The sequence below is a fragment of the Serinus canaria genome, chromosome 2 (assembly GCF_022539315.1).
Source record: "Serinus canaria isolate serCan28SL12 chromosome 2, serCan2020, whole genome shotgun sequence".
Lineage (NCBI taxonomy): Eukaryota > Metazoa > Chordata > Aves > Passeriformes > Fringillidae > Serinus > Serinus canaria.
In genome coordinates this window covers 131,025,998-131,051,293 of record NC_066315.1, presented here as the reverse complement: position 1 = coordinate 131,051,293, position 25,296 = coordinate 131,025,998, and the positions used below count along the sequence as shown (strand labels likewise).

Genomic DNA, 25,296 nt, shown 5'->3' with positions numbered 1-25,296 from the left:
ACAAAGAACACAGCAAGCAATTGACCAAAGTGTCCACTACCACCACAATCTATAAAAACTCAGCACTCCTTCAGTACAACACAACTAAGTCACTTCATAAATGTTTTGAAACCATTCCTAAATATGTATTTATAATGTGTTTGAAAATTGAGTAAGTATTAGAACACATCCAAACCCAGTCATTCTCACTAGTACTTAGGAAATACTTTGCAAGCACTTATGAAAACTAGTAAGAACAACTGCCTTCCTATTTCTAAACAATAACTTTGCCTAAGTTTCTTTTGGTATGCTTTGACATTTTACTTTACGGTTCCCCCACACCTCCTCCATCCATCTGTGCCTACACAACAGTGGCTGGAGGAGCAGTCAGAGCACAGCCAGGCTAAGCACATTCTGGGGTTTGGGCAGTTGAGAAAAACAAAGGGACAGGGTCAGTGCTACGTGAGGCTGCAGCAGGGTGGCAAAGCCCTGACTGCTCCCATGCCACATGCATGTGGAACACCTGGGGCTAGAAGGCCACCAACAGTGGCACACACCTCCCCTAACAACTATGGCTGGGGACATAAAGTTAATTGTCCAGTGTCCCTTGTAGAATTAATAGGGGAGGTGAAGATGGAGGGGAGTGACTGCACTTAGAAAACCAGTCCACGCACTTCTGGCAAGCAGATTTGAACTGACTCTTTCTCTACAGACAGCACAGAAATCCTAGATGGCAAGTACTGCATCCTGTTATTAACCAATCATTTTAACAACACGTTATATTATAAAAAACATGTAACAAAATTATTATAAGACAAAATTTGGGATGCAAAGCCAGCATGTAGATGTAAAGTTCCTTTTTGCGTCCAAATTTAACAAGTTTGCATGTTTGACAGCTCTCTGCACAAGGCAGATGGACTTTTTGGGAACCTCTCAGCAGCATGTCCCAGAACACACCAATGGAATGGAATCACTGCTCCAGCACCCCAGGGAAAGCCATGAGTATGGTACCATAAGAGCCATTTACTAGTAGCACCTAAAAACTGCCAAACTAATATTATTTGATAATGCAGAGCAGTGTTTCTAATCCAAAGTTTGATCCTACTGATTTTACAATGGGAAGCTAGATTTCTTCATTATTTATTCATTTAGTTGACCTACATGTGTTCTATATCTGAAAACAAATTTCACCTCCAGACATCCTGGATCTGTGTCACTCATGGAGACAATGTACTTTTCTATAATACACAAACACACAGTAAATTTCTCATATACTAAATCAGGGAAGCTCAGCCTTAATGTAGCTTGCCTTGTACTTTTGTTATGTTTACAATTTTGTAGAGTTGGAAGGAGAAAATCCCTAGGGGAGTTTTACCATCTAATATCTCTAATTATTTGCAGAGGTACTGTCAGCTTTAAATTGTCTTTATCTCTCTATAACTCCAGCTTGTTTGCCTTATTTTGAAGCAGGCAAAAGCAGCCAGAGGGTACTCACTATACTAAATCTGACTGTAAAATTACTTTGACTGCAGCATAACTGTAAAATACTTATGAGCTCTCCTTGCCTTTTTTCTCCTCATTCCTGTACATATACACTCAGTTGTTCCTTGCCTGTTAAATTCTCTGTTCCCTTCTATTAGTTTAATTCTGCTACTTTTTCTTACTTGCCTGTGTTACAGAATAGAGCTTAGTGCAACAAACAGCTTCTGAATAAATTACTTGGGTTTATCCAGCAGCAGAGACTGTTGCTACTCATTTGCATTTTCAAAAGAACATCTAGAATTTCCCTGTTACAAAGTGGCTATTTCTTACTATTCTGAAGGCAGATCTTGTTAATGGTAAATAAATCTTCTTTCAGAATAATAGCTATCTTCTACTTGGCACAATATCCCCAAAGCCAAAATAAAAATCAGTATTTATTATTCTCAGAAATTTCAATAAACATCTTTAAAATTGCCATCTGAAATGCCTCATGATGCTTCCCTTTAATCAGAGCACAGACTGATGGAAACACAGCAAGAAGTAGAAATTAATTTGTTGAAACAAACATCACTATTCTTCTAATGGCTCTTGTGGACAGTTCAAATCTCCTTATCTTGTTTACAAGCCCTAATATCCTTATCTTGTTTATAGCTTTTAATTGCATTCTTAGACACTAATTTGAGGTGAAAAACTTACTTCTGTTCCACCATCTTTGAAGGTGTCACTGTAGGTACTGTCAGGAGTACTGCGCTGATCATCTTTAAGATAATTTGTGTGGGGAGCAATGTTGGACACTTCATATGGTTCAAAGATAACACCTCGGTGCTCCTCGTTTTCTCCTCTTGCATAGTGTGTTTGTGGGGTCATAAAAACAGGGGTGAATTCCTCTGCTTTAACCACAGTCACTGCAGATCCCGTGATGGGTGTTGAGCTCCCAGACACATTTGTGCTGTATTCTCTTTTGGATGACTCCAAAGGATCTTGGTTCAAGGAAAGGTTAACTGGCACTGTCTTCAGGACTTGCACACGGTTCTCTCCCCCACTTAAGTTATTCTGAGCTTCCGTGGTATTAAGACAATTTCTGTGAGACAAAACCAAAAGATGTTATGAACTGTCCTGATAGAGGAAATCTCCTCCTTAAATAGCTTAATGGTCTTAAATGTCAGGGAAGGAGATTTTTCAATCCTGATAAGCCACTGCCATAAGAAGTAATACATTAACAAATACTAGGCAAGAGAAATTGTGAGGCAAGCAGAGAGGTCCAGAGCTCTTGAACAAATGGGGAAAGATAATACATTTGATTTGACTTGTTACAATAAATTCTGGGTATTTAGGGTTGCTCTTGCCTTAGCTTATAATCTGGATGCAAAATCAATCCAGCAGTACAACAGCCTTTAGACACAAAATAAGAATAAAGAGTAAGGCAGGGCATGGATGACTCACAGTAAATATTTTGCACATGAAATAAGCAGAATATCAACAGCAAAATTCATATGCAGATGGCATGCTCTTTCAGGCTGTTGACAGGCCACTACTGTTTGCTTAACTCTGGTAGCAAAGCTGTTCTAAAAGAGCAAGCCCAGGAATTCCATTGTAGCAGAGTAGATCAGTAACTATAGTGGCTGCAAGGTAACCTCAGCAGCATTCCCACACCTATCCACAGTTGCTGTTGAAAGCAACCTGATTGCTATAGTAGCTACACTGACATAAAATTGTTAACTCATAGAACTTTTAGTAGGTATAACATTGCTTTGTTCTCAACCCAGGAGAAATGCTCTGATACTACCCAGTGCCCAGTTCCTCTCTCTTGGCTTTCCACTGAAGGCCAGTTTTGTCAATCACACTCAGTTTAGTAACTGAACATCAGGAATTTCTCTGGTTTGTACAAGAAAAACTGTCCAAAAACCATTTCATAGCCTATTTTGAAACAGTAAATTTATACTACTACCTATTGAAACAATCACCTTATGAATAGCTAGTGGAGATCATCTAAGGGTGTCACAAATCAGCTACATTGAAATAAACCTTGCGTAGCTCATCTCTGTCATAATTTTATATGGAGATACCTTCCAGTATGTAAAAACTTCTTTGTTTCTAAAAAAAATACACTCTTTCTTTTCTGCAGGTCTTAATAGTAGGAGGCAGCTTCCTTTGACTCAAGTCACTTTTAGCCTACAGAGAAAAGCTGAAATCTGAGAGGAGTGAGAAAAACATTCTAAGCAAATTATTTTAAGAGTTACTTTATTTGCTGGGCAGATCCTAAATTATGTTAAATAAGACTCTATAAATGAGATTACTGAGGACAAACTACTCACTTTTTGCCCTACAACAAGAAAACGAAGAAAAACAGCCAATAGCCAACTGTCAAGATAATCTGATTTTACTAATCTCAGCAGAAGCAGCAAAACAACACCACCAAACACAAACAAGGAGTGAAACTCTCAGCTACCTTCTGAGCTGCATGTTTGAGAATACCATCCATTTTTTCTAATCAATTGAAAGTAAAAAGGAGTAAAATGTGCTTCCCAAAACAGCCTCCATTCTTTTAACTTTTGAAAGCAAAACCTCAGGCTCTCACAGTTCCTTCAGTTCACAACTGATCAACACTTTCAGTAGCTGGGTATATGATTTTGAATAATACTGTACCTTTTATCTTGGTCTTCTTGATTATCACTCACTTTGTTAACAGACAACAGCCTTTTATCTCTGGGAACCTGAGAACAACACCAGGCATGGGGTCAGGTAAATGCAACTGTCAGGCATTTGCAGCTTCAGACTGCTCTACTGCAACAACTAGAAAAATGTAACTCTATCAGTGTTGTCTAGTTCACAGATAGCAGGAGCTGGTTTTCTTTGGGGGACTTGCTGTGAACAGAAAGAAAATTTCCAAAGACAAAAAAAATAGGAATCGTGTTCTTTTCTAGTTCTTAGGCACACCAGTTAGGAGCAAAGCACTCTTCTTTATGTCCTATCTTTTGAATATCAAGCTAGGCCAAGCTATCTCAAAATCAAAGCTCATATTATTCCAAAAACACATGCACACTTTTCACTGAATAAAACAAGATGAGAAGGAAGATAAGATGCTTTGATGAGCTCTGCACTGAGACCATTTTAGCTCAGACAAAAAAGGCTTTTCAGTTAAACCTTAAGCACCAGGTAAGTCCTCCTGTTAGAGAGAAGCCTGGAAACTGCAGGACTCACACTTAGAGAAAGTTTGTAGATCATTCCCTTTCTTAGTATGGGGACAGGTCAGGGCATGCTGGTATGTCATCAGAAACACTGACTTCTGCTTTACTGATTGCATCAGTAGCTATGAGAGGTAAAAACCCAGTCAAATCTGGCCCCTTGACAGACTCAGAATTGACACCAAGCGACTTTAAAGATTTGTATTCCCACACACAAGTGTCCTGACACCAGCATAGATAAGAAATCACCAAGGGAAAAGTTGGTGCCACGATCACATTTTTCTTTTCTTGCTGAGCCATTAATTTAGGAGCTAAAACTTCTAATCTATCTTTTGCACAAGACATATCCACTCCATCACAGCAATTAACTCAGCGCAAGAATAGACCTAAGAATGGGCTAAAGCCATGCTTTTTACTTTTAAATATTTTAAAGAAACATCAGAAAAATATCTGACTTTAAAGGAAAAACACTATTACAGTGCACTCCAATAGCCAGTGATAACATCAATAATAACTGCAAGACAGCAGCACAGTCACAGAGTTCAATCCAGAGCCATTCTTTCTTTTAGGAACATCCCCTTTCCCTATTAAGCATCCTGCTGGTTGGAAAACCACTTTCATTAATTTTTTAAACTGGGATAAAAGCCACAGTTTCCCTTTTAAGATTATGTATTTTTCTCTGAATGATGTCCTGTGTTTAGGTAAATATTACTACAAGGAAAAGGAAAAGTTAAAAAAACCCAGACAGTTAAATTCAAATAATTCCTATTGAGTGGAAAAAGTAATTCAAAAATATTATCCAGCATGTCAGAGCTAATGAGCCAGATTATAAACAAGGAGAATTCAAGAGTATCATGCATTGGCAGTACTCTACACTTCCCCATTATAGCATAGAGGTTAAGTTTTAAGTTTGTGTTTGGGAGTATCAAAAAGAGTTATCATTTTATCCCTATTTAAAACAAAAATAGATATGATTGAATGCTGGAAATGGTTTTGAGATGTTAATCCCACCTTATACCATCTGAACCCCAAGTCTTTAACAACTGCCTGGAACAAGGAGCAGATATGTCTTTTAGAACATGATTTTGAGAAGGAAAAAGACTATTTTCTGGTTTTATTACAAAAATCCATCAGATTAATGAACTGCTACATACAAAGGTATTATTAAGACAGAAGCCAACACTCCAGATGCTCATAGACATCCTGAATTTTATGAACCCATATTAATTTCACAGACTCTAGCACTGTGGTAACTATGTCAAGCAGAGAAAAGGACCTTTTTTCTTTTTCACTAGGAACAGTTTTCTCTCCTGACAACAACACACAAAAGCAAGAATATAGTCAGCAAAGCAATTAAAACAATATTTAACCGTAAGGTTGGTATATGGCATCTTCCATACAGCCTCTTATCCTGAACACTCAATTAATGTCACAGATTAAAAGGAGGAGTCCATTCATTAAAAGCGTTTATACTAATAAATACTAAAAGCACAGGTTTTTAATTCCCATTCCTGTTATTTCTTCATGAATTACAAGGGGACTTGGCACTGCTGTGCTGGCTTTCACAGAAGATCATCTGTCCAAGGCAGCCATAGCTGACTTTGGGGGTATGGAGATTGTTCATTTCACTGCAAATATTTCATACTCTAGTGCATGGGAGGCAACACTGATTCTGTTTGCAGAGTACCAAGGGATCAGCATGGGCTTCAGAATGACATTCTTGCATTACACAGAGATGCATTCTCTAGGACTCTGCTCTGATTTCAGCAAAAATCTCAAATATAGCTTTACTTAAACACTATGAAATATATATATTAAAAAAAAAAATGTTACCAAAATTGTATGTAAAGCCCTAGGTTTAGAACATGACAAACTGAAACTACATCAGTGCTTTTCCTGTAAATTGACTTAGATCACTGGCTCTGTGTCCAACTTCATTTCTGTCCTGCAAACTGCCAGTGCAAGGGCTAGCTCTCACTGTATGTTTGTATACAGCCTACTGCAATCATTATACAAACAAAAATAACATGGGAAATTGTCAGATGAGAGATACCCCAGTTAAAGAGCAAACTAAAACATGTGTGGAATGAACCAGAAAAGCAGACAAATGTACAGATGGACAAGGCCTCCCCTTTTACACTTAAGTATTTCAAGTATCATCCAATGTTCTTGCAAAGGAAGAACACTATGCTCAAAAAGAAAACATGGCATAAAATTTAATATGGGAATTCTGAGATTGTTTTTTTTCTCTCCAGAATTAAATACATCAAAACTGTTTAAGACAGGCTTCCTATAACAGAATGGGTGCATGATGGAAACATTAAAGAGAAAACAAGATGCAGTGACTTCTGTCTTTGAAATCTGATTCTTTTGTTGCCTCTTAGAGTGGTCCCTGCTAGTGCAGCAGGGAGAGATAATGACAGAATTACCTACTTTATAATAGTCATACAAGAGGCCAAGAGCAGCAGCACTGTCCTCATCACCATTTATGCTCATCATAGCCTTGGTAGCTGCTGTAAGGGGATTCTCCAAATACGACTTCCAGGCTTCATCTTCACTGGTGTAGGCTCGTCTGGTGTTGAATGAAGTGTCATTTGGCACTAAGGCCACAAGTCGCTTGTTACTGCATAGACAGGAAGAATAAAATTGTGATCCAGAAGGGATTACTTCATTCACAAGGCATGGAAAAGAACATCAAATAGCTCAATTAAAGTTATATGATTACATCAAGCAAGCATCTCTGTATGGTGACACAAATATTTATCAGAATTTGTTATCTTCAGTACTTAAAAAAAAAATTCAAATGAGTGCAGATCTTGTGGTAATAATTCAAATGTATTTTTACTAATATACAGATAGACCTACAAAAACATTTTAAAACTATTTGGGAAAAAAATGAAGCAACAATATAAGAACATTTTGCCCCAGTATTCTTGCTATGAGTATACTTGATTAGGAAAAAAAATCCAACATTTAACTGACATAAGAAGACATGAATGAAAACTAGAAAAAGCGTCTAATACTAATCTAAGGTTCACCTAAACAGAGTATAATTCAGTATTTATTAAGTGGGTACACCTTAAAATTAAGCTATTCTCTGCTTTTAGAATGCAACTTATTAGTAATTTCAGAGAAGTTTTTTGTAACAGGACATGAGCAATAGTGGATGGAACAGAAGCAAACATATTTGTCTCAATGCACACTTTATCACTCACCGCATCTAATTATAAACCCATGGTAACACACACCAGACCATTAGTGAGTGGCATCTCTAACCAAAGCAGTTTCCTCCAGCCTGAAAGTGGTACAAACTGACCAGTGCCCATGCATACTGCATGAGAAGCTGCTGCACCACAGCTATGGCTGAAATTTCCAGTATAATGGAAATACAAATGAAGATAATAGCACCTGCTTTTTCAAACCGTTCAATAAACTTATTGATAAAAGAACTGCATTAAAAAAAAGGTTGCACGCCTATTACATAAGATAGTAGGCAAACTGATTAGGCATGGGAAATAGTGGAGTGAGGAGTGTGCTGCTTCATGGGCATTACAAGAGTACTGTCAAGAATTGCGGCTCAACTTAGAATTATGACAACAAAACTTATAACACATTACACCTAAAAAATGTGAAAGTTGCAGAGATGGTAGCATAACTAAATATACCAACTTAACTGCTAAAACTAGTAATTATTCCTGGTGACCTTCATAAAACACTTTGTGCCATCTTCCACATAAAAGCCAGTTTAGTAGTCAGCCTCCTCTTTCTGTTCTGCCTTACCTGCACCAGTGCCAGCTCCACAGATCTAACCCAACCAACTGCTGCTGTTGCACAGAGTGGCATTTAAACTGTGCAAACAATACTTTTATTTGTTTTCCGAAATAGGATTTGATAAAAGCACAACTGAACCCACACAGTAAATGCTCTCAGATTCTGGGAGCATTCCTTGCCTGGCCCCTGAGCTGCAGTGACCAGCAGCTTGGGGTAGCACCAGAACTCCTCCGCTGTGGTGCAAATCCAACCTGCAAACTGCGTGCTCCAGTGCTTAAGGAAGAAGAGGGGGATGGTGGAGATTATAATCTCTATGGCACAGAGTACTGTTTACAAGTTTCTTTATTTAATGAAAAACAATATAATCCATCTGGTACACAGAGCACAATTTTATGAGCTCTGTGGGGGAAGAGAGCATTTCATAGCTTCATATCAGAAAATACAGCCAATTACAAGTAAATAAAGTAACTAGATTTTCAGAAACTACCTTTTTTGCTTGGTTGTTTTTTTTAATTGACAACACTTCTGCCTGGCCTTTGGCTGAAGATTTTTGTCCCTCTTATTTTCACATATACATTGGTGTTGTTACAGGTTTGTTTCAGCAAGTGTAGCTGAGCATAAATGAGGAGTCTAAGGAAATACAGAGGCAACTGCTAGGTCTGCCTGCTTTTCAATACCTTATTGTTAGCAACTCAAATCAGACTTGCAACAGCCCTGCTGTTCGTGCCAGAGGTAGCTGATGGCCTGTTTCCACTCTGGAGTAGTCAGTTCTCCCTGGCTCAGAGGCAATTATTCCAAGCAAGGATTCTCCTTTCCTCAACAAAGCTCCCCTTTAGCTAAATCTGGGCTGCTTCACTGCATGGGCAGCTGCCCATTGCAACGCACAAAATCCTGCTCAGCCTTCCTCCTGTAGCAATCTTCCCTTAAAATCAGTAACTGCCTTTTGTTCTCAGAGCACTCACGGCATGCAACAGTCATAACTGATTTATGAGCACTACAGTCAGACAGCAAGATCCCTTTAAAAACACACCTTTTATGACTTGGGCTATGCTTGTCTGTAAAAATGCTGGAGGGGAGGAGTCAATCTCTGTTGCTCTAACTTCGCCAAGATGATCTTAAAGCAATGACCAGAGTGCAGTCTCTCAGAGGTGCATATATGATTGTTTTGGGGAGAAGGCAAAGCAAAGGGGATAAATGCTCTAGAGACAGCAACTCAGTAAGTAAGCAGTTGGGATAGCTGGAAAGGCACAAGTGCATAGACCCAGAGCCTTCTCAACATCTCTTCAGAGCATGTTTTTTTTCTAAAACTCAGGTTTTCACATTTGAAAATGAAGTATCTGTCTCCTCTGCTTTGGGAGATAGTCGGCAGCATAATCAACCGCCACACTCATTGTGTTTACTCTGCAAACAGACTGAAACAATAGCACTAAGAAAAATAAAAAACTTCCTCATCACCCCTATCCCTGTAATCAGCTCTGTAGGAGGTTAATGGTCAGAGCTAATTATCATGACTTAACATAGTCAATCATTTAAAAGATTATAGCCAAAGTAGGCAGCCAAAACAATTGGGCCCACTTAAAGAAAACTCTTCTATTAAATAAGGCCGTTTGGATGAGAGGGAGTTTCTCTGAAGAAATGAGACTTGTGCATGCACACACATTCCCTTTCCTTTTTGTACAGCTGCCAAACCTCCTTGGATGATTTCAGCTCAGTGTGACAGAGATGTAGCAAAGTCCTCCATAATCAGAGGAGATAAATACACTGTATTTTAATATACACCAAGAAAACCCAACATCCTAAGTGAGGCACCACACAGATAAACTCCCCGGTCTTGTCAGCCATACTTCCATGCCAGGGCAGCCCCAGCTGTTCCAGCTGTGCAACTGATGACAGCTGGCACCTGCCTGGGAGGAAAGTGACTCTGGTGGTGCCTGGACTGTGTGGAAGACAAAGGGTGACACCTACAAGTAACAGCAATCCCACTGTAGAGCTGCCCTGACCATCCCAGCTGACAGAAAAGCCTAATTTGGAGCCTGCAATTAGCAGATCCACAGATCTCTGAATCTTATCAAAAACTGAAAATACATCAGTGACCACATCTACCAAGAACTACACTTAAGGAAAAAAGGCCAAGATTGCAAGATTCCCACTCAACCTGACCAGCAACACCAGCAAATACCCGCTGTAGCCCCAGCCACACCTAAAACCTTCTAAAGAGCAGAGAGAACAGAGAACAACGGGCCAGCCCACCACCCCTCTGTCTATGGGTCAGGATGTGTGCTAACCAGAACGCAGCTGTGCGGGACACACTTGTACAAGCTGAAAGCACATCTTCGTTTTATCGTGGAGAGAGGGATGGAGAATTAGGATACTTTGTATCTAAAATGTAAATGTTTCCTTTCAAGCTACCACTTGAGCTCCTCTTGAATGCAAAACGTTTCCATTGTATTATGCCAAAGAGTAGTAAGTGCACAAGAATGAAACGTATTTTCTGGGCAATGGTCTAGCTAGGAGCCAGACTGCTCTGACACAGGAGCATTTATGTCAAAACTAAAACTTCAGACGGCCTTTATTTTGCAAAATCTTTTTGTTTCTCTCCACTGCTTAGTAGAGATTTTCCTGTTCATACCATCCAAAGTGATTTGTGTGTTTTCGTAAGATATACATAAATTTTCCAGACTAACAGCAGTTGCAGTGATTTTTTTGAACTTTTTTTACAATTAAGACCATGGAATTTTATAAAACCTATACAAGAGTAGCATATAAATACAAAGATATCCAAAACTTTGCTTCATTTCCGTTACTGTAAATTGGAGAGGTACCTTGTATTTAACATCAATAATGCTAAATGGAAAAGGCCAGCTTTCAAGCTCTTCGTCGGATTAAAGATAATGAACATACAAGAGCCAGCCCTTGGGGCTACAAAATCCTACTACAGGCAAATTCTCACCCAACTTGATGCAATTTGCGAATTAGCTTACAATGAGTCAAAGTCATAATAGGCTTGGTGATCAGCTTCCTTTTTATTCAGAAAAAAGGGGTCCTGCCTGCCAGTCTCTCAAAACCAATTTTGGTGTTCAAGAGGTTTCTTTTGAATTTGCAAAGCTCAAGCAGCCCTCAACTTCTCAGCTGTATCTGCCACTGAACAAAAAGCAGACTGAGGCAGCCATGCTGCATCAAGTGCATCTGCATCCTGCTGCAACATATGCTCAGCATTACATCCTGATCCAGTTGGAACTAGTGGGAAAGAAAGTCCCTTCCTACCTGCCCCACATCTTTTGCCTTGCTCAGGAAATTCAACCCTGAAATCCAAAGCCGATTGTTTAAACTGCCAAGGTGGGCACCCAGCCCAGGCATTTCCATTTTTTAACTGTGGGGTGTTGTTTTGTTTGGTTTTGGGATTTTTTTTTTTTGGTTGGTTGGTTTTTTTGGGTTTGTTTTTTTTTTTTTTTTGGACATTGCATTTGTTCTTAAAAAAAAAAGTTACAATGACGATGCTCCATGAATATACCTGCAGACTTCTTCACTCTGTGACAATGCAGGAAGACTTTTCCCTCCCTGCAGAAGCTAGGTGCCAGATGGGAACACACAAGCAATGTGTGTGAGGCAGGAGAACAGGAGAGGTTCCAATTCCCAGGTTTCAGCCCAGGCCTGAGCCTGCCCATTCTTACACAGGTGAGATAAAAGAACACCAGGCACTTCTGCACACATCATCTGCAAACTGTTCCTTCAAGAGAAGGGATACAAAGTTTTGGTCCATACAGCTGGACGTTATAAAACATCCAGAAATTTTAGCAGTAGTCAAATAACTGGAAAAGGCAAGACAGACTCACATCACCCTTGTTCCCAGCCCAGCACATCAAGGTCATAGGATATTTATCATAAGCTCCTTGTTAGTTGCATGATAAGAAGGTGACCAGGGCAACTGTGTCCAATCTGCAAATGCTGGGAGAAACACAAATTCTAAAACAAGATTCTAGCCAAAGGGACCACTCCTGTTGCACACAGACATGCATCACACACCACAGTGCGGTGCATTCTGGTCTTTCCTCCAGTGCAAAGTCAAAGAAATGCTGAACTTGTAGAACACTCATTTGGTGTGGCAAAAGGTACAGGAGCATGCCCCAGACACATCCAAGAACCAGAAAATAAAGCAGAAGCTCCCACTCCAGTTTTGACACAAGTAAGGAGGGTAGAGTATGATCATGCACAAACATTTCAGTAGCTCTCAAACCCTCTAAGTTTATTTTACATTTACATAAATCTTAGTTCAGCTGTAAGACAATTATAAAACAGATTTTCAGCAATTTGTCTTTAAGCTAATGTACATACATATGAATTAACAGGCACAAAATGAAGTACTATGACCATTCAAAATGCAGGACAGATCCCAGAGGAGCTGCATAAGTTAAACTTCAGATTTCAGACCATAAATTTCTGCCTGTGCTCATTACACAGAGAAGTATAAAACTAGTAAAAGCTAGTCCTAGTGCTTTAAACCATTTGTTTCAAATATTTTAATGTTAGTTTTGGCCCAAGTTTACTACCTTTAGAAAACTACTTTTCCTACTTGACATAAAGTTAGAAACAAAACAAAAAAACAAAAATGAAACAAAATTTAAAAACCAACAAACAAAATACCACCAAACCCCGCCCCCCCCAACTTGTGTGGCTCATTGCAAGTTTTGATTTATTTGATTTAAAACAAAAAAAAAAAAAAAAAAAAAACTTGAGACTCGTCAGGATTTATTGCCAAAGGTATAATTAAATAGTCTCCAATACAGTTGTTGCAATTAGATAACAGAGTTACGTTAAAACTACAAAGGAGCACAAATATTTAATGAACAGGAAAATTATGGCCCATGTTTCTCAGCATTTTGTCTTTCATAGCTGACAATCACATCATTCCCAGAAGCACAACAGGTCTCCAAAATGTACTTAACCCAATCCAGTAACTATATAAATACACAAATTAATTGAGAGTGAAGGAAAAGAAAAAAATACCAAAACCCAAAGCATTTAGACCACCAGGAAACAAAAAGGTAAGATGCCCTCTGGCCCTCAAGTCCATACCAAGGAAAAAACTCCCATTAAAGAGGCTGAGTCATTTTACCTTCTAATGAATGCAAGTTTGGGACTCTTGCAATTTTGGGACAATTATACTTTTTGAGCACAAGATGAATTTGAACAAGATTACACATGTGAAATGATTAAAGAAATTATTTTACCGTTACTAAACAGTCTGAGAGGAAGTAAAATTATATATTAAGAATAGCAACAATGAATGGCAAAACAGACTAGCTTAACAATTAGATGCCTAGTAGAAGTTTTATTTGTTTTTACTCTGAACTAAAATAAGTTGAGCATGCAGTAGTGATCAAGAGATTAGAACAAATAGGTGATTCATTAACATTGAAGAAAAATTATTATTAACTATGTCAAAGTGGAAGTATGAAAAAGAAATCTGACACAAGGATTAAATACATACAATAAATGCCTACTGAGGACTAGTTCAAGGAGGCAATTACTTACCCTGGGACAGACATTTTATATCTATGCTTTCAGAGACTTTTTTTTGTCTCACTTGTAATAAAATATTATTTCCAGATAATCTTGTGTTATTTGTGTATTAAGGCTGTTGCTTTTTTTTTTTTTTTTAATCAAGACAAAGATTCTTAAAAAAATGACAGGCTTCAGCACATTTGTAAAAAAATCAAAATGAAGAAAATCTGAAGCTCACAGCATTTCTGCAGGAGCTGACAGAGTTGATCAGAATAAGCAATTATTTAGCAGCTTCATGGCAGCCCACAATGTTTTTCTAGGAAGAGTACTTCATGCACATAGCACTCGGGGTTGTTTTAGCTGACCTGAAGCAGCTAGAAGCAGGCCGTAAAAATTAAAAACAGGTCATGACAAGGCTGCCCAGACCTCCTACAATTTAACCTGACCCTTGGCCCTGTGGTCCTTGTTCATTCACTGCTTCCACAGAGTTAATGGAAATGGAATAGTTACTTCACTGATAGCACTGATTGCTGTTTTTTCAGGATATTAAACCTTTTATGTAGCTAGAAGGAAAACATGACTTCAACAAGCAAACCTGGAAGTCAAGATTTCCCACAAATATTTTTTAAAAGTATACAAACCTGAAAATATACTTTATAGAACTACTTAAATACATTATTAAGGAAGATACCACTGTCTCCCCAAATTAGGAAAATTAACAAATCTATATAAAAAAATATAGCTATAAATAGATAAATATATATAAAAGAAATCTATGTATGTAATTTTTGATGTTTGAGACATACTCTCAAGCTATAGATACACTGCAATATTTGACTTCACAGTTCAGATGATTTTAGTATGGTTTCCTTGGTTAAATATTGTGTAAGCAACTACTTTTTATTATGTCAGCACTGTAGAAGAACAGAACAGTATCCCTGTATACTAAGATGTCTGAAGTAATTACTTCCCTTAACTAGCTAGTACTGCCCTAATCACTGATCAAAAAGCTAATGAAGATTCACCCCAGGATTAATTCTAGATCAGCATCTGAAAGTGCTATTTTGTGTATGTACAAAGAACAGCAGCTTAATTTGCTGCTTCCTAATTAAAAAAAAAAAAATACTTAAGGTAACCACTACACTGGATTAATATTTGTGAAAATGTTTGGCAACAAATGTCAACTGGTGTAATATCATTTCCCCTTCAGACGTCCTAGCCAAAACAGGGACAATAATGTCCCTGCTGATCCTTCCACAGGGAAGAGGTTATGTGACCATTACAATTAACTTAAAGCGACCGGGGAAAATCCCCTCCCTCCTCTTTGGCTTTGATCTTCAGCCTGGTCTCAGACTCCAGCGCCAGAGAGACAGTAGTGCAAACAGCAAGTCCTATCCATTTGATACTCTTACTCCTCTTAGCTAAGCTTATGGTTGCAAGCTCTATGAGGTTCTGCACACTGATTTTTTACCTTCCTTGCCCAAAAATGGTTTTCTAGGGAACATCTGTGACAGTATGTCTGGCAATCAAAAAGCACAAGAACTAAACACATCTAATTCCTGCTTCTGCATTCATTCCCAGGTGAGAACACTTCAGAAAATTAAATCTCATTGGATGCTCTATTCCGACAACTGGCTGTGGGGGAAAAAAATATTAATTGATTTGTCACCTAATTGCCACTTAATATCTGCTGATGGACCCTCATGGACATGTTGGACCCTCAAAGAAAATATTAGGAACAAAACACAGAATCACATTGTAAATTACAAGCCTACTTTCTGTTACAGCACTAGATGCTTAAGTTAAATATTATGAAGACAGTAAATTTACCCAACGAGGAGAAAACACTAAATCAAAATTACCCTGTGAAGAGCCCAATATCAACTTCTGCAACAGATACTACCAAGCAGCAAGCTGGATGTGAACATGCCTCCACTGACACATGGGAACAGGTCTGAACCCATTCCCACCTACGGGTTCCTCTCCACTCAGTTATTCACCTACATGCACACGCTGTGCTGCAGACCCAGGCTGCCCCAAACCCTCCTTTATGTGGGCAGCCTGAGCATGCCCCAGCTACCTGATGTCCTGAGTAGCTCTGCACACCCTGGGCTGTTGGGAGGCTGGCAGGGGGCAGGCAGCTGGCCAGCCAGCAGAGAGCCAGGGCAGCCAGCGTGCTGGGGCCTGCCACTAGTCTGCCCTTCCTGCAACTGCTGTCCCAGCCCACCTGGGCCTTCACACAGCTCCAGGAGCAGCAGGGACACAACTGTGGCATTTACAAGACACATCCCAAATGGTTGTACGATTGCCGCTCCTCATTCACAGAAGTGCTGTCAATTTCTACAGTTAAGCCTCACAAGTAGCAAGCTCACTGATTTGCTCCACTAATGCACTAGAGCAGTGATTCCGGAGTTGTGTGTTGATCACTTTTTTTGTATACTACTAAAGAACAACTTTAGCCTATAAATGCAGAAGTGTACCCTAGAATAATCTTTTCACCTTGCAAAAGGGATGCTCCTTCCTTCCCATCCTGCGTCCCTCAGCCTTCATCAATGCCCCGGTTCCCCTCAAAGGTTCTGGAAACTAGATAATAATGGAAGCAGCAGCGCAGACCTAGAAAACACTCAGAGTGCAAGGGGACACATTTCCTTCTGCAGAGATTATAGTTTGAACAGTTATTTTCTTAACACCTGTTATTTCCTTGCACCCCTGCTGCATATGAACATAGACCAATGAAAAAAGGATGTCAAAAACAACATCAACTCCTAGCTGCACAACAATTCTACTGACACAGCTGAGAGGTTGGAAGAGAGGTAGGAACAAGTGGCCATAGCCTGCTTCAGTCGGTATTACCTCTGAAAAATGCATGTGCAATCACGCCTTATCTCTCCTGACCCCAGAGTTTGTGGAAACAAGCAGACAAGACCCAGTTTAAGCAGAAAGACTAAAGGGAAAGGCAAGGAGATAGTACACCTATCTCAAGGATAATCTCCCCTTCCAAGCTCCTCAATTAGCATTAGAATCAAACACCTGGTTCTTTAGCATTTTCACCTAACTATCCACCTTCCTCCCTTAAAGCACTACAGAACCTGTCCCCACTGCTCCCTCCAAAGACAGACACTGCAGGCAGCTCTGTGTAGCACTACAGAAGGGTCTACCACCTCTCCAGCAAGGTGCAAGCAAGCCAGTCCCACAGAATGTCTATTTCCACACCTTCTACATCCCCCTCCCCTGCTCAGTCCTCTACACCAGCACTTTAGTAGCACAAGCCCCACAAAAACACGTCCAATGACTCTGACAAATTAACTGACTTCAAAATAATGAGCTCCCCTCTCCAGTCTTGCCTGCAGGGAAGATCTAGTTTTAAGTAAAGAAAGGCCATGTGGAGAATAACATACTCTCTAGATTAGGTTCTAATTGGATATAATTAGAACCTAAAAAAAAATAACAAAACAAACAAAAACAACAACAAAACAAAAAAGCACTCACCAAAAACCCTCCCATGCAAACTCCTCACACCAGTCTATTATCTCATTCCATCTGGTCATCTCTTCTGGAAACAAATGTATTTGTCTTCTCATGTTACACTTGTCTATAGAGAGCACAGGGGATTTCTTTACTCTTCATTTCCTTTTCAAACCCTAACCTATCACCTATAAATTCTCGAAACACCTTAACCAGAAACAGATCACAGGCATACCTGCAATGGAGCAAGTGCTGTTACCTAAGGTTGTGTGCTCTGCACTGCTCTTAAGTTCCTCACAGTGGTAACAGCAGCAGCACTACACAGAGCAGGGGATGAAGGGCATTGATTTCCAGTCTCAGTAGTTTACACGTTTGCCATATTGCTGCTGATGGAAAGGAAGGATAGTCCAGTATCTCAGTAGCATCCCAGACCCAGAGGGAAACCACTTCTACCCTAGTTTTTAACATGAGTTAGGTTTCCTCTCCTCTGTTTTTCTGATTCTCTTCTGACCCCCCCCCCCCCCCTTTCCATACTCCCCTCCCATTCCCATTAACTGCCCTTGATCTGCCGCAGCCTAGTTTCTGGCTGCTGGAACTACTGGCAACTAGACTTAGCCAGGAAATAACTTACAGGCCCCTTTCACCTTCACGCCGTTCTGGAACTGCCCATTGCTTTGGGATGCCCTCTATCAGTGCTTATCAGCTCTTCCACAGTTAATTTGGTTCCCCTCTCAACGGAACGACTGCTCTTTCAGCTGCTCCTTCACTCACCCGCACCCCTCAGGGCTCTGTCGTTATTCCCTTCCTTGCACTTTAATCATTTACCGCTCTAATCTGGCCACCTAAGGCTTTAGTTCCCATCCCAGCTCAAATGAACTCCTAAATGCCACTCTCAACTCCTGCCCAAATCGGTCCAATTTCACGTCAGTAGGTACCTTCGTACGATCTTACTGTCAGGTGATGCTTGAAAAGGCCAGGCCTAATATTTGTGTTTACTCTTTCCCCTCTGAACCGTCCTATCCTGTCTCTTCCCTGTCGAGGGACCCAGCCCTGCTGTTTTCTTTTGTCGGGTAATCTCCTTCTTTCACTCTTTGACAGGCAGGTTGTCACCAAGCCTCTCTCCAACAACAGGCTCCTCCTCTCCACCTCCTTTGGCACAAAGGCTCTAGGCAGCCCAACCAGGGCCAGCACCTGAGCAACACCAAACGTAGCCGAGATCACACCCGTGTTTGGGGCACTCCTACCCGCACCAGGGCTGCAGTAAAACAAAACAGCCACCTCCCGCCCTCCATCTTCCTTACCCCGTAACTCGCGCCAGCCGCCTCCCGCAGAAACACTAATCACCCGAGCAGGGAAAATGGCCTTCCCGCCTGGCTGCCTCACGGCGCCTCTGGGCGCCACGCCGAGCCACCCGCCGCCATGGCGGGAGCGCGGCATCGCCTGTGCGAGTTATTTACCGGGGGTCGGTAACTCAGCCCGGGCCTGGGCCGCTCGGCACCAGGCGCTGCCGGAGCCGGGGTGGCAGGAGAGGCGCACGCCGCGGCCTCCGCGCCCACCGACGGCTCCTGGCGGCGCTCCCCGAGGGGACACCGAGCCCACCGCGGTCCTGCGGGCCCCGGGAGACAACGGGAGTACCCCTGCACCGCCGCTCTGCCCCGGCCTCGCTACCGCCAGGCCGGGCGGGAGAGGAGCTGCGGCGGGCCCGGGGCGAGCAGGAGCGGGAGGCTTCCCCCTCTTCTTCATCCTTCTCCTTGGGCCCCGCTACTGGGAAAGTTACTTTTTAACCTCGCCGGTCTCCGGGCAGCCGCGGGCCCGCCCGGGCGTCCCACCGGGAAAACAAGGTCAGGACGGCGAGGGAGAAGGCGCCGCATGGAGCGGCCGGGGAGCACCTGGGCCGAGGCAGGGCCTTCCTCCCGCCGCCCGGGCCCCCTGCCCCGCCGGCCCCAGCCGAGGGGTGGAAGATGGCCGTCCCCGGCCCTTCGGGGATAAAAGCCCTTTGTTGCGCCAACACAAAAGCCAAGAAGCTCCTTTACGTCCGAGGCCTTCGGCGGGCGGAGGCCGCTCCGCTCTTCCAGGGCGAGGAGCTCTCTGCACGAAAAGCGACCCTCGAGGTGAGGGGGGAGGAACAAAACAACACAAACAAATAAACTCAACAAAACAAAACAAAACAAAAAAAAAACTAAACGGGGAGTTAAACAAATAATCGCGCAGCCCCTCGGCCAGGCGGAGAGCGAGGTGCGGGGCCGCGAGCCGCAGCCTCGTCCTCCGGCTCTCCAGAGTGTCTGTGCGCCCGGTCCGGCGTCGCTGTAGGAGGGAGAAGAGGGAGAAGCGCCATCCCGGCGGGTCCGCGTCCGCCACCGGCGAAGGGGAACACGGCCAGCCCGGCGGGCCGCCCCGCGCAGCGGGCGCAGCGGCGTGCTTGCGATCACTTACTTGTCCGTCTCTTGTGACATGTTTGATCCAATGAACTCTCTCCCCTTTTCCCGGTGCCTCCGTCTGCCTGGCGGAACTGGACTTTCAGGTCTGTGCAGGTGAAGGTGTGCGTGTGAACGCCCGGGACGGCAGAACCAGAGCTACTGGTAATTCTGCTTTCCTTCCCCCCCTCTCCCGGCTCCACAGCCAGCCGCCGAGACAGGACAGGTAGAGCCCCCTCCCCCTTGCATGTGGGGAGCGGCGGGGCTGGGGCGCCGGCGGGGCTCGGCACGGGAGAGCGGCCGGGCCGGGCGCGCACAGGTAACTTTCCCGAGCGGTGCTGGATTCTTTCACTAAAGGAGCGGGGAGAGGGACGAGCCGCGCGCTGATTGGGCGGCGCGGCCTCCAGGTGCGCTGCCATTGGCAGAGGCGCGCACAGGTGAGGACGGAGCCGCCGCCGAGCGCCAGGTAACGAACGCACCGCGCGCCCGCGCCGGGAGGCACCGCGGGGCCGCCGCCGGCGGGAAAGGAGCGAAAAGAAAAGGGAGAAAAAAAGAAAAAGAAAAGGGGAGCCGGCGCTCGGGCGGCGGGCAGTTCCACCGTCCAAAGACGCCTCCCCTATCCCCGCCGCGGACGGAGGGGCCCGGCCGGCCGCGCTGAGGAGGCGAGGAGCGGCGCAGGGCCGTGGGTGCCCGTGAGGCTGAGGCGGCCCCTGCCGCGCTCCGCCTGCCTCACCTGTCGGGCTGCTCCGTGCCCGAAATCCCCGGCTTCGCTGGCCTGTGGCTGCCGTCGAATAATGCCCAGGGAGGTGTCGCCCTTCGCAGGACAGTTTGGAAGATCGTAGTTTTTTTCTTGGGTTTGGGGATTTTTTTTTTACTTTCTTTTTCCTTTTTTTTTTTTTTTTTTTTTTTTTTTTTCTTTTGATCTTACTACGGTTGGGACCAGCTGAGTTTGACGTTGGTGAATGTCTTTCTGCAGAAGGCATCTCACGGCAGCAGGATGAGGTGGTGCCAGGTGATGACACCCACTGTGTAGATCTGAGAGCTGATACCTGAACCGGGGATGTTGATGACGGGTGTTGAGGGGTCTGTTTGTCAGCAGGAGAAAGCTGGAAGAGAATGGAAAAGCTGGAATGGAGCGTTTATCGAGGCTCTGTCATGCAGGGATGAAGTGAATGGAGAGATCTGCAGATCCATCAGTCACCCTTCAGCCCAGTACAACCTACTTTGCCAGAGGACCAAAGTGGGTTTAAAAGGGTCAACCAGATCGGGCTGTGAGAGCAGCAGCTTTGACCCTGATGGGGAAGGTGGGGGAGGGGACCTCCCTGGCTCAGTTTGAGAACAGGTAGTGGAAGGGTAGCAACGAGGCTCCCATCTGCTATCACCCATTATTCTCAGTTCCCATTCCTCCACCAGAGACAGACCAGGACTGCATTAATCCTTCCTGCTACCACCTGCCCTCCTGGAAACAGCTCTCTGGGCATCCAGCTTGACTGGTGACAACCTCTGCTGTACAAATCATGCTGAATTTGTGAAGAATGTACCATTATGTGGGGTAGACCATTATGTTGCTTAGCCATCTTTGCAAGACAATTACCTAAATTATTTCAAACCCATCAAATTTATAATGTCTTCGGTGAAGGGAATTTTCCATTTTCTACATTTGATTTTATAAAATCGTAGAATACCCTGAGTTGGAAAAGATCCTCAAGGATCATCGAGTTCAACTTCTGAACAGGGGAATTTCCCTTGACAGAATAATGTAGCAGGAGGATATTAATAGAAATACATATTTGTATAACCAAAAATATATGTATACACACATACATATATGCATAGGTATAAAACATGTTATGGTCTGGGGCTTCATCTTCATTTGCCTACTGCTGCAGTTGAAATCAAACTTGATTTCAAACTCTGCTAAGTCTGTGGTATTATGGGATCACAATCAGGCACAAATATCTATTACTGGGTATCATTCCTTATCTGTGTTCATAGTAAGTAATCAAATTTTAAAAAAAAATCAGTATAAATCAGTTTTAAGTCAGCTTAAACATAGTCCCATAAAGATTTGTTACTTTAACTAAACAAAAATAGAAAAATACTTTCTCTAGATGAATGACTTTTTGATTGAACACAAGATATTAGTTAGCCAATCTCTTTGTCCATTTACCAGTCAAAGGAAAGAAACATACAATCCAGTCAAAAGTTGTCAGTGTGACCATTGTTCATGGCAATGCTTGTATGAATTGTTTTGTATAGCACATTTTGAGGAAGCTATAAGGCTTCATAAAACACAGGAGAAACAGAGTTACTTATTCATAGCAAATGATGCAGTTATTTTGAATTCAGAATTCTATATAATCTTAAAATAAGTTGGACTTCTCAAATGCATTGCTATATATTGTTTTCAAGAAATAGTGGTAGAATGCTGTAACAGTTTATGTTACTGAAGCTCTCCCTGTTAACTGCAGAAATTATAAGGTTTCTTTCCCAAATAGTTCTTATGCTGAAAGAAACTTTGAAACCTGAAAAGGTTACCTGTTTGAGCAGCATCAATAGGATTAACGCTAGTCAGGTATCCCCTTTCTCTTTTTTAATTTTTCAGTTTTAAGAAACATTTGGATGTTGTGTTCATTACCCCCCCCCCAATTTTTCCCATATGAAATGCATAGGAAGAAGGAGAGGAAGATCAGTGATGAGCACATTTGAAAATGCCACCTTCCCCAAGGTAGAAATGCTGCTGATATGTGATTTTACAAGAAAGAAAACTGCATTTGATGCCATCTGTAGTCCTGGACCAAACCCAAGCTGTAACTCAAACTGAAATGGAGTTTGTTGTTCTAGTACTGGGTCAAACACAAAACTGCCTTTAGCAGCCTGCTCTCAGGAGAGATCATCTTAGAATGAGGTAGTCAGGAGACTGAATTACTGCTCACTGTCTTAGGAGTAGTTCCAAGGTCAATGTTAGGAATATAAGTGGAAAATGCAGTAATGAACTCTTGATTTCAGGTAGCTGGAGATGACAACTGTTATTTAGTTAGGAGTTGCTTATATAGAAAAATATACCCTGAAAATTATTTTAACTACTAAGGTAGGCATAGGGCTTACAGTTTTCTGGATGAGCCTTTTGCTTCACACTGCAGGCTGGAATCAAATTGTCAGTCCACCTCTAGCTGAACAGGTCAAACAAGTCCTACTTAATCCAGCCTGATGCTCATTCTTCATGATCTACAAGATTATTGTAAACTAATCTGCTAGTCATTGAAACATCAGCTAATGTTATTTCTGGGCAGACCAGTCTCTCTACCTGTAGAATCAAGGCTGTGTAGAGCAAAAATAGAATAGTCGTGACATACATTATTGAAAATCTAGGACTTTGTCTTTGGAGTATACAGGAAATATTTAAGATGGTAGGCTACTCTTTTTCATACTGTGCTTGCTTCTTTGTTTGCACAGTCGCTGATAGTTTTTTGTGGCATTGTAAGGGTTCAGTGTAGGATTCAACTGTCTAAAGCTTTACCTCATGTTTATGCTATTCACTTCATAGCAGTGAATATGGTTTGGACTTGCCAGCACTGGGTAAAGGAAATCAAGTGTACAAATAAGGCTTAACTAGGCTTACTAATTGCACCAAGCACTTAAAATACACTTCAGAAAACTATTAAAAGAAGTCTATGAGATAAAAGATGTTGGAGAGATATTTATGTCAAAACAGTGTTGTAAAGCAGTTCAGTGAGAGAGCAGATGTTTGAAAACAACTGTTTTCAGTAGGCAGTGATTACCACATATTTTTATTTGTGTCTTTCTGTCACTGATGGCTGTTGATATAAAATGTATTCTCTCACAGTAAGTTCAAAGACAACCACCTACTTACGAGTTTTGCGATATGCAACATTTACTGTTAATCTTCCCTACAGCCCTTCCTTTGTAGTCTTCTGTATGAAACTATATTGGAATTTGTGCAGACCTTGATCCTCAACTGACTTCAATGGAGCCATCGTGTACATCAAAATAAGCTTAAAAGATTGCAGTGCAACCTTCCTATACCCCAAAACAGGTCATTCTTCTGGTCTAGGAGTGAATTGCTATGCACTGTTAGCTTCAAGAAAGTGTTTCTAAGTAACCATGATCCTGGTAACTGTTGACTTTTAATGCTTCACAATTTACTATAAAATTCCTATTGGAATAGGAGATTTTGTGATTAATGGTAAGTACTCGTGGATTTCCATAATGCTGCCTGGAAGCTGCAGTTTGTGCTCCCCAAACAGGTCTGCTGGGAGCCTTTTAACATCCACAAGTACCTCCACATCATGGATGGCAGCAGCAGCTCAGCCATGTGGAGGATCATAGAATATCAAGCATTCCTGGCCACAGAGTAAAGTGTGAGGCTGAGTGTGGCACTTTCTATATAAAATTCTGATTTGCATTTCTTTTAGATGCGTCTTTTAGATTCATTTTTATTTTGATCATTTTGAATATAGACTTCACAGTTCTGAAACATGACAGAGTTATAACATGACTATCCTATCTGCAACACTGCACTGAGGCACACAATGTTGTTTCAGCTTTAAAAATAAGTAATTTTTAGTGATGAAAATACCTCACATTATGTCAGTCCTTTCAGGATCGGACACTGAGACATTGATACAGGTGATAAGGTGGCAAAGCCTGACAATCAATTGGTATATCAGGTGCAAACTTGATTAGCAGATATTAAAGTACCAATCTATTTCATAAAGATTACTCATAGTTTTGGGACCAATTAAATAGAATTTAGTATAGAATGATGGCTTTTCTGCAGATGCTTTGATCTGCCTGGTAGAGTTTTTTAGTGATTCATTCAACCATTTTTAAACACTGGGAAAATACAGTTAGGTGACCTAATGATGGTAATTTTGCTGTTAGTGTAAAAGTGTAGAGTGGAAAAAAGAGTAAGGAGACATCTCTGAAAGACAATTTCATGTGACATGGGAGCCAAGACTTTGGAAATCCATTATTTATGCTGACATTAAAATTGTGTCCTGTACTTATGGGGCAGTGCAAGAGAATGTAAATAACCTGACCAGAGAGAAAAATGTTGAGAGTGCATCTTTGTCCAGCTTCTTGTGTTAATTGACAAGGTCTTTGCATCATCATAGAACAAAATTGCAAATTCATAGACACATTTTGAGTCATCCTAATTCAAACTGGTTTGAGATAAAGTGCTGTTGGTTGTTTTGGTTATAAACAGCTTCAAGGGCATGTAAAAAGATGGTCCTAATACCTATATATAATATATATATATATATATATAATCCTTTTTTTTTCTTTAATTACTAGATAATTTTTAACTGCCAGTAATACTTTAAAGCCAACTTTTTATCAAAATTTTTACTTTTTTCTTATTTTTCTTTTTTTCTCCTCCTATCAAAATTTTAATTTTCTCCTTTTTGTTTTTTCTCTTTTTTCCTTTCTTCTTGTTCCTCTTTTTCTCTGTTTTCCTTTATCCTTCTTTTTCA

At 41.7% G+C, this 25,296-nt stretch overlaps 1 protein-coding gene across 7 annotated transcripts in view; it reads right to left on the bottom strand.

The window, feature by feature from the left end:
* The window catches only part of GRHL2 (grainyhead like transcription factor 2), a 65,282-nt gene extending 45,316 nt beyond the window's left edge, over positions 1–19,966 (bottom strand). For 4 of the 7 annotated variants that reach the window (XM_030226476.2, XM_030226487.2, XM_030226493.2 and 1 more), the window contains exons 1-4: positions 17,409–17,643; positions 7,080–7,269; positions 4,108–4,175; positions 2,158–2,542 (exon numbers count right to left, since the gene is read on the bottom strand). In XM_030226476.2, the coding sequence (XP_030082336.1) occupies positions 2,158–2,542; positions 4,108–4,175; positions 7,080–7,269; positions 17,409–17,500 (735 nt within the window). In that variant the 5' untranslated portion in view covers positions 17,501–17,643. Of the gene's footprint in view, positions 1–2,157; positions 2,543–4,107; positions 4,176–7,079; positions 7,270–16,418; positions 16,556–17,408; positions 17,644–19,817 lie in introns of those variants that run through there. The other 3 variants (XM_018912617.3, XM_018912633.3, XM_018912637.3) reach the window with 3 other exon arrangements.
* Positions 19,967–25,296: the final 5,330 nt, after the last annotated feature.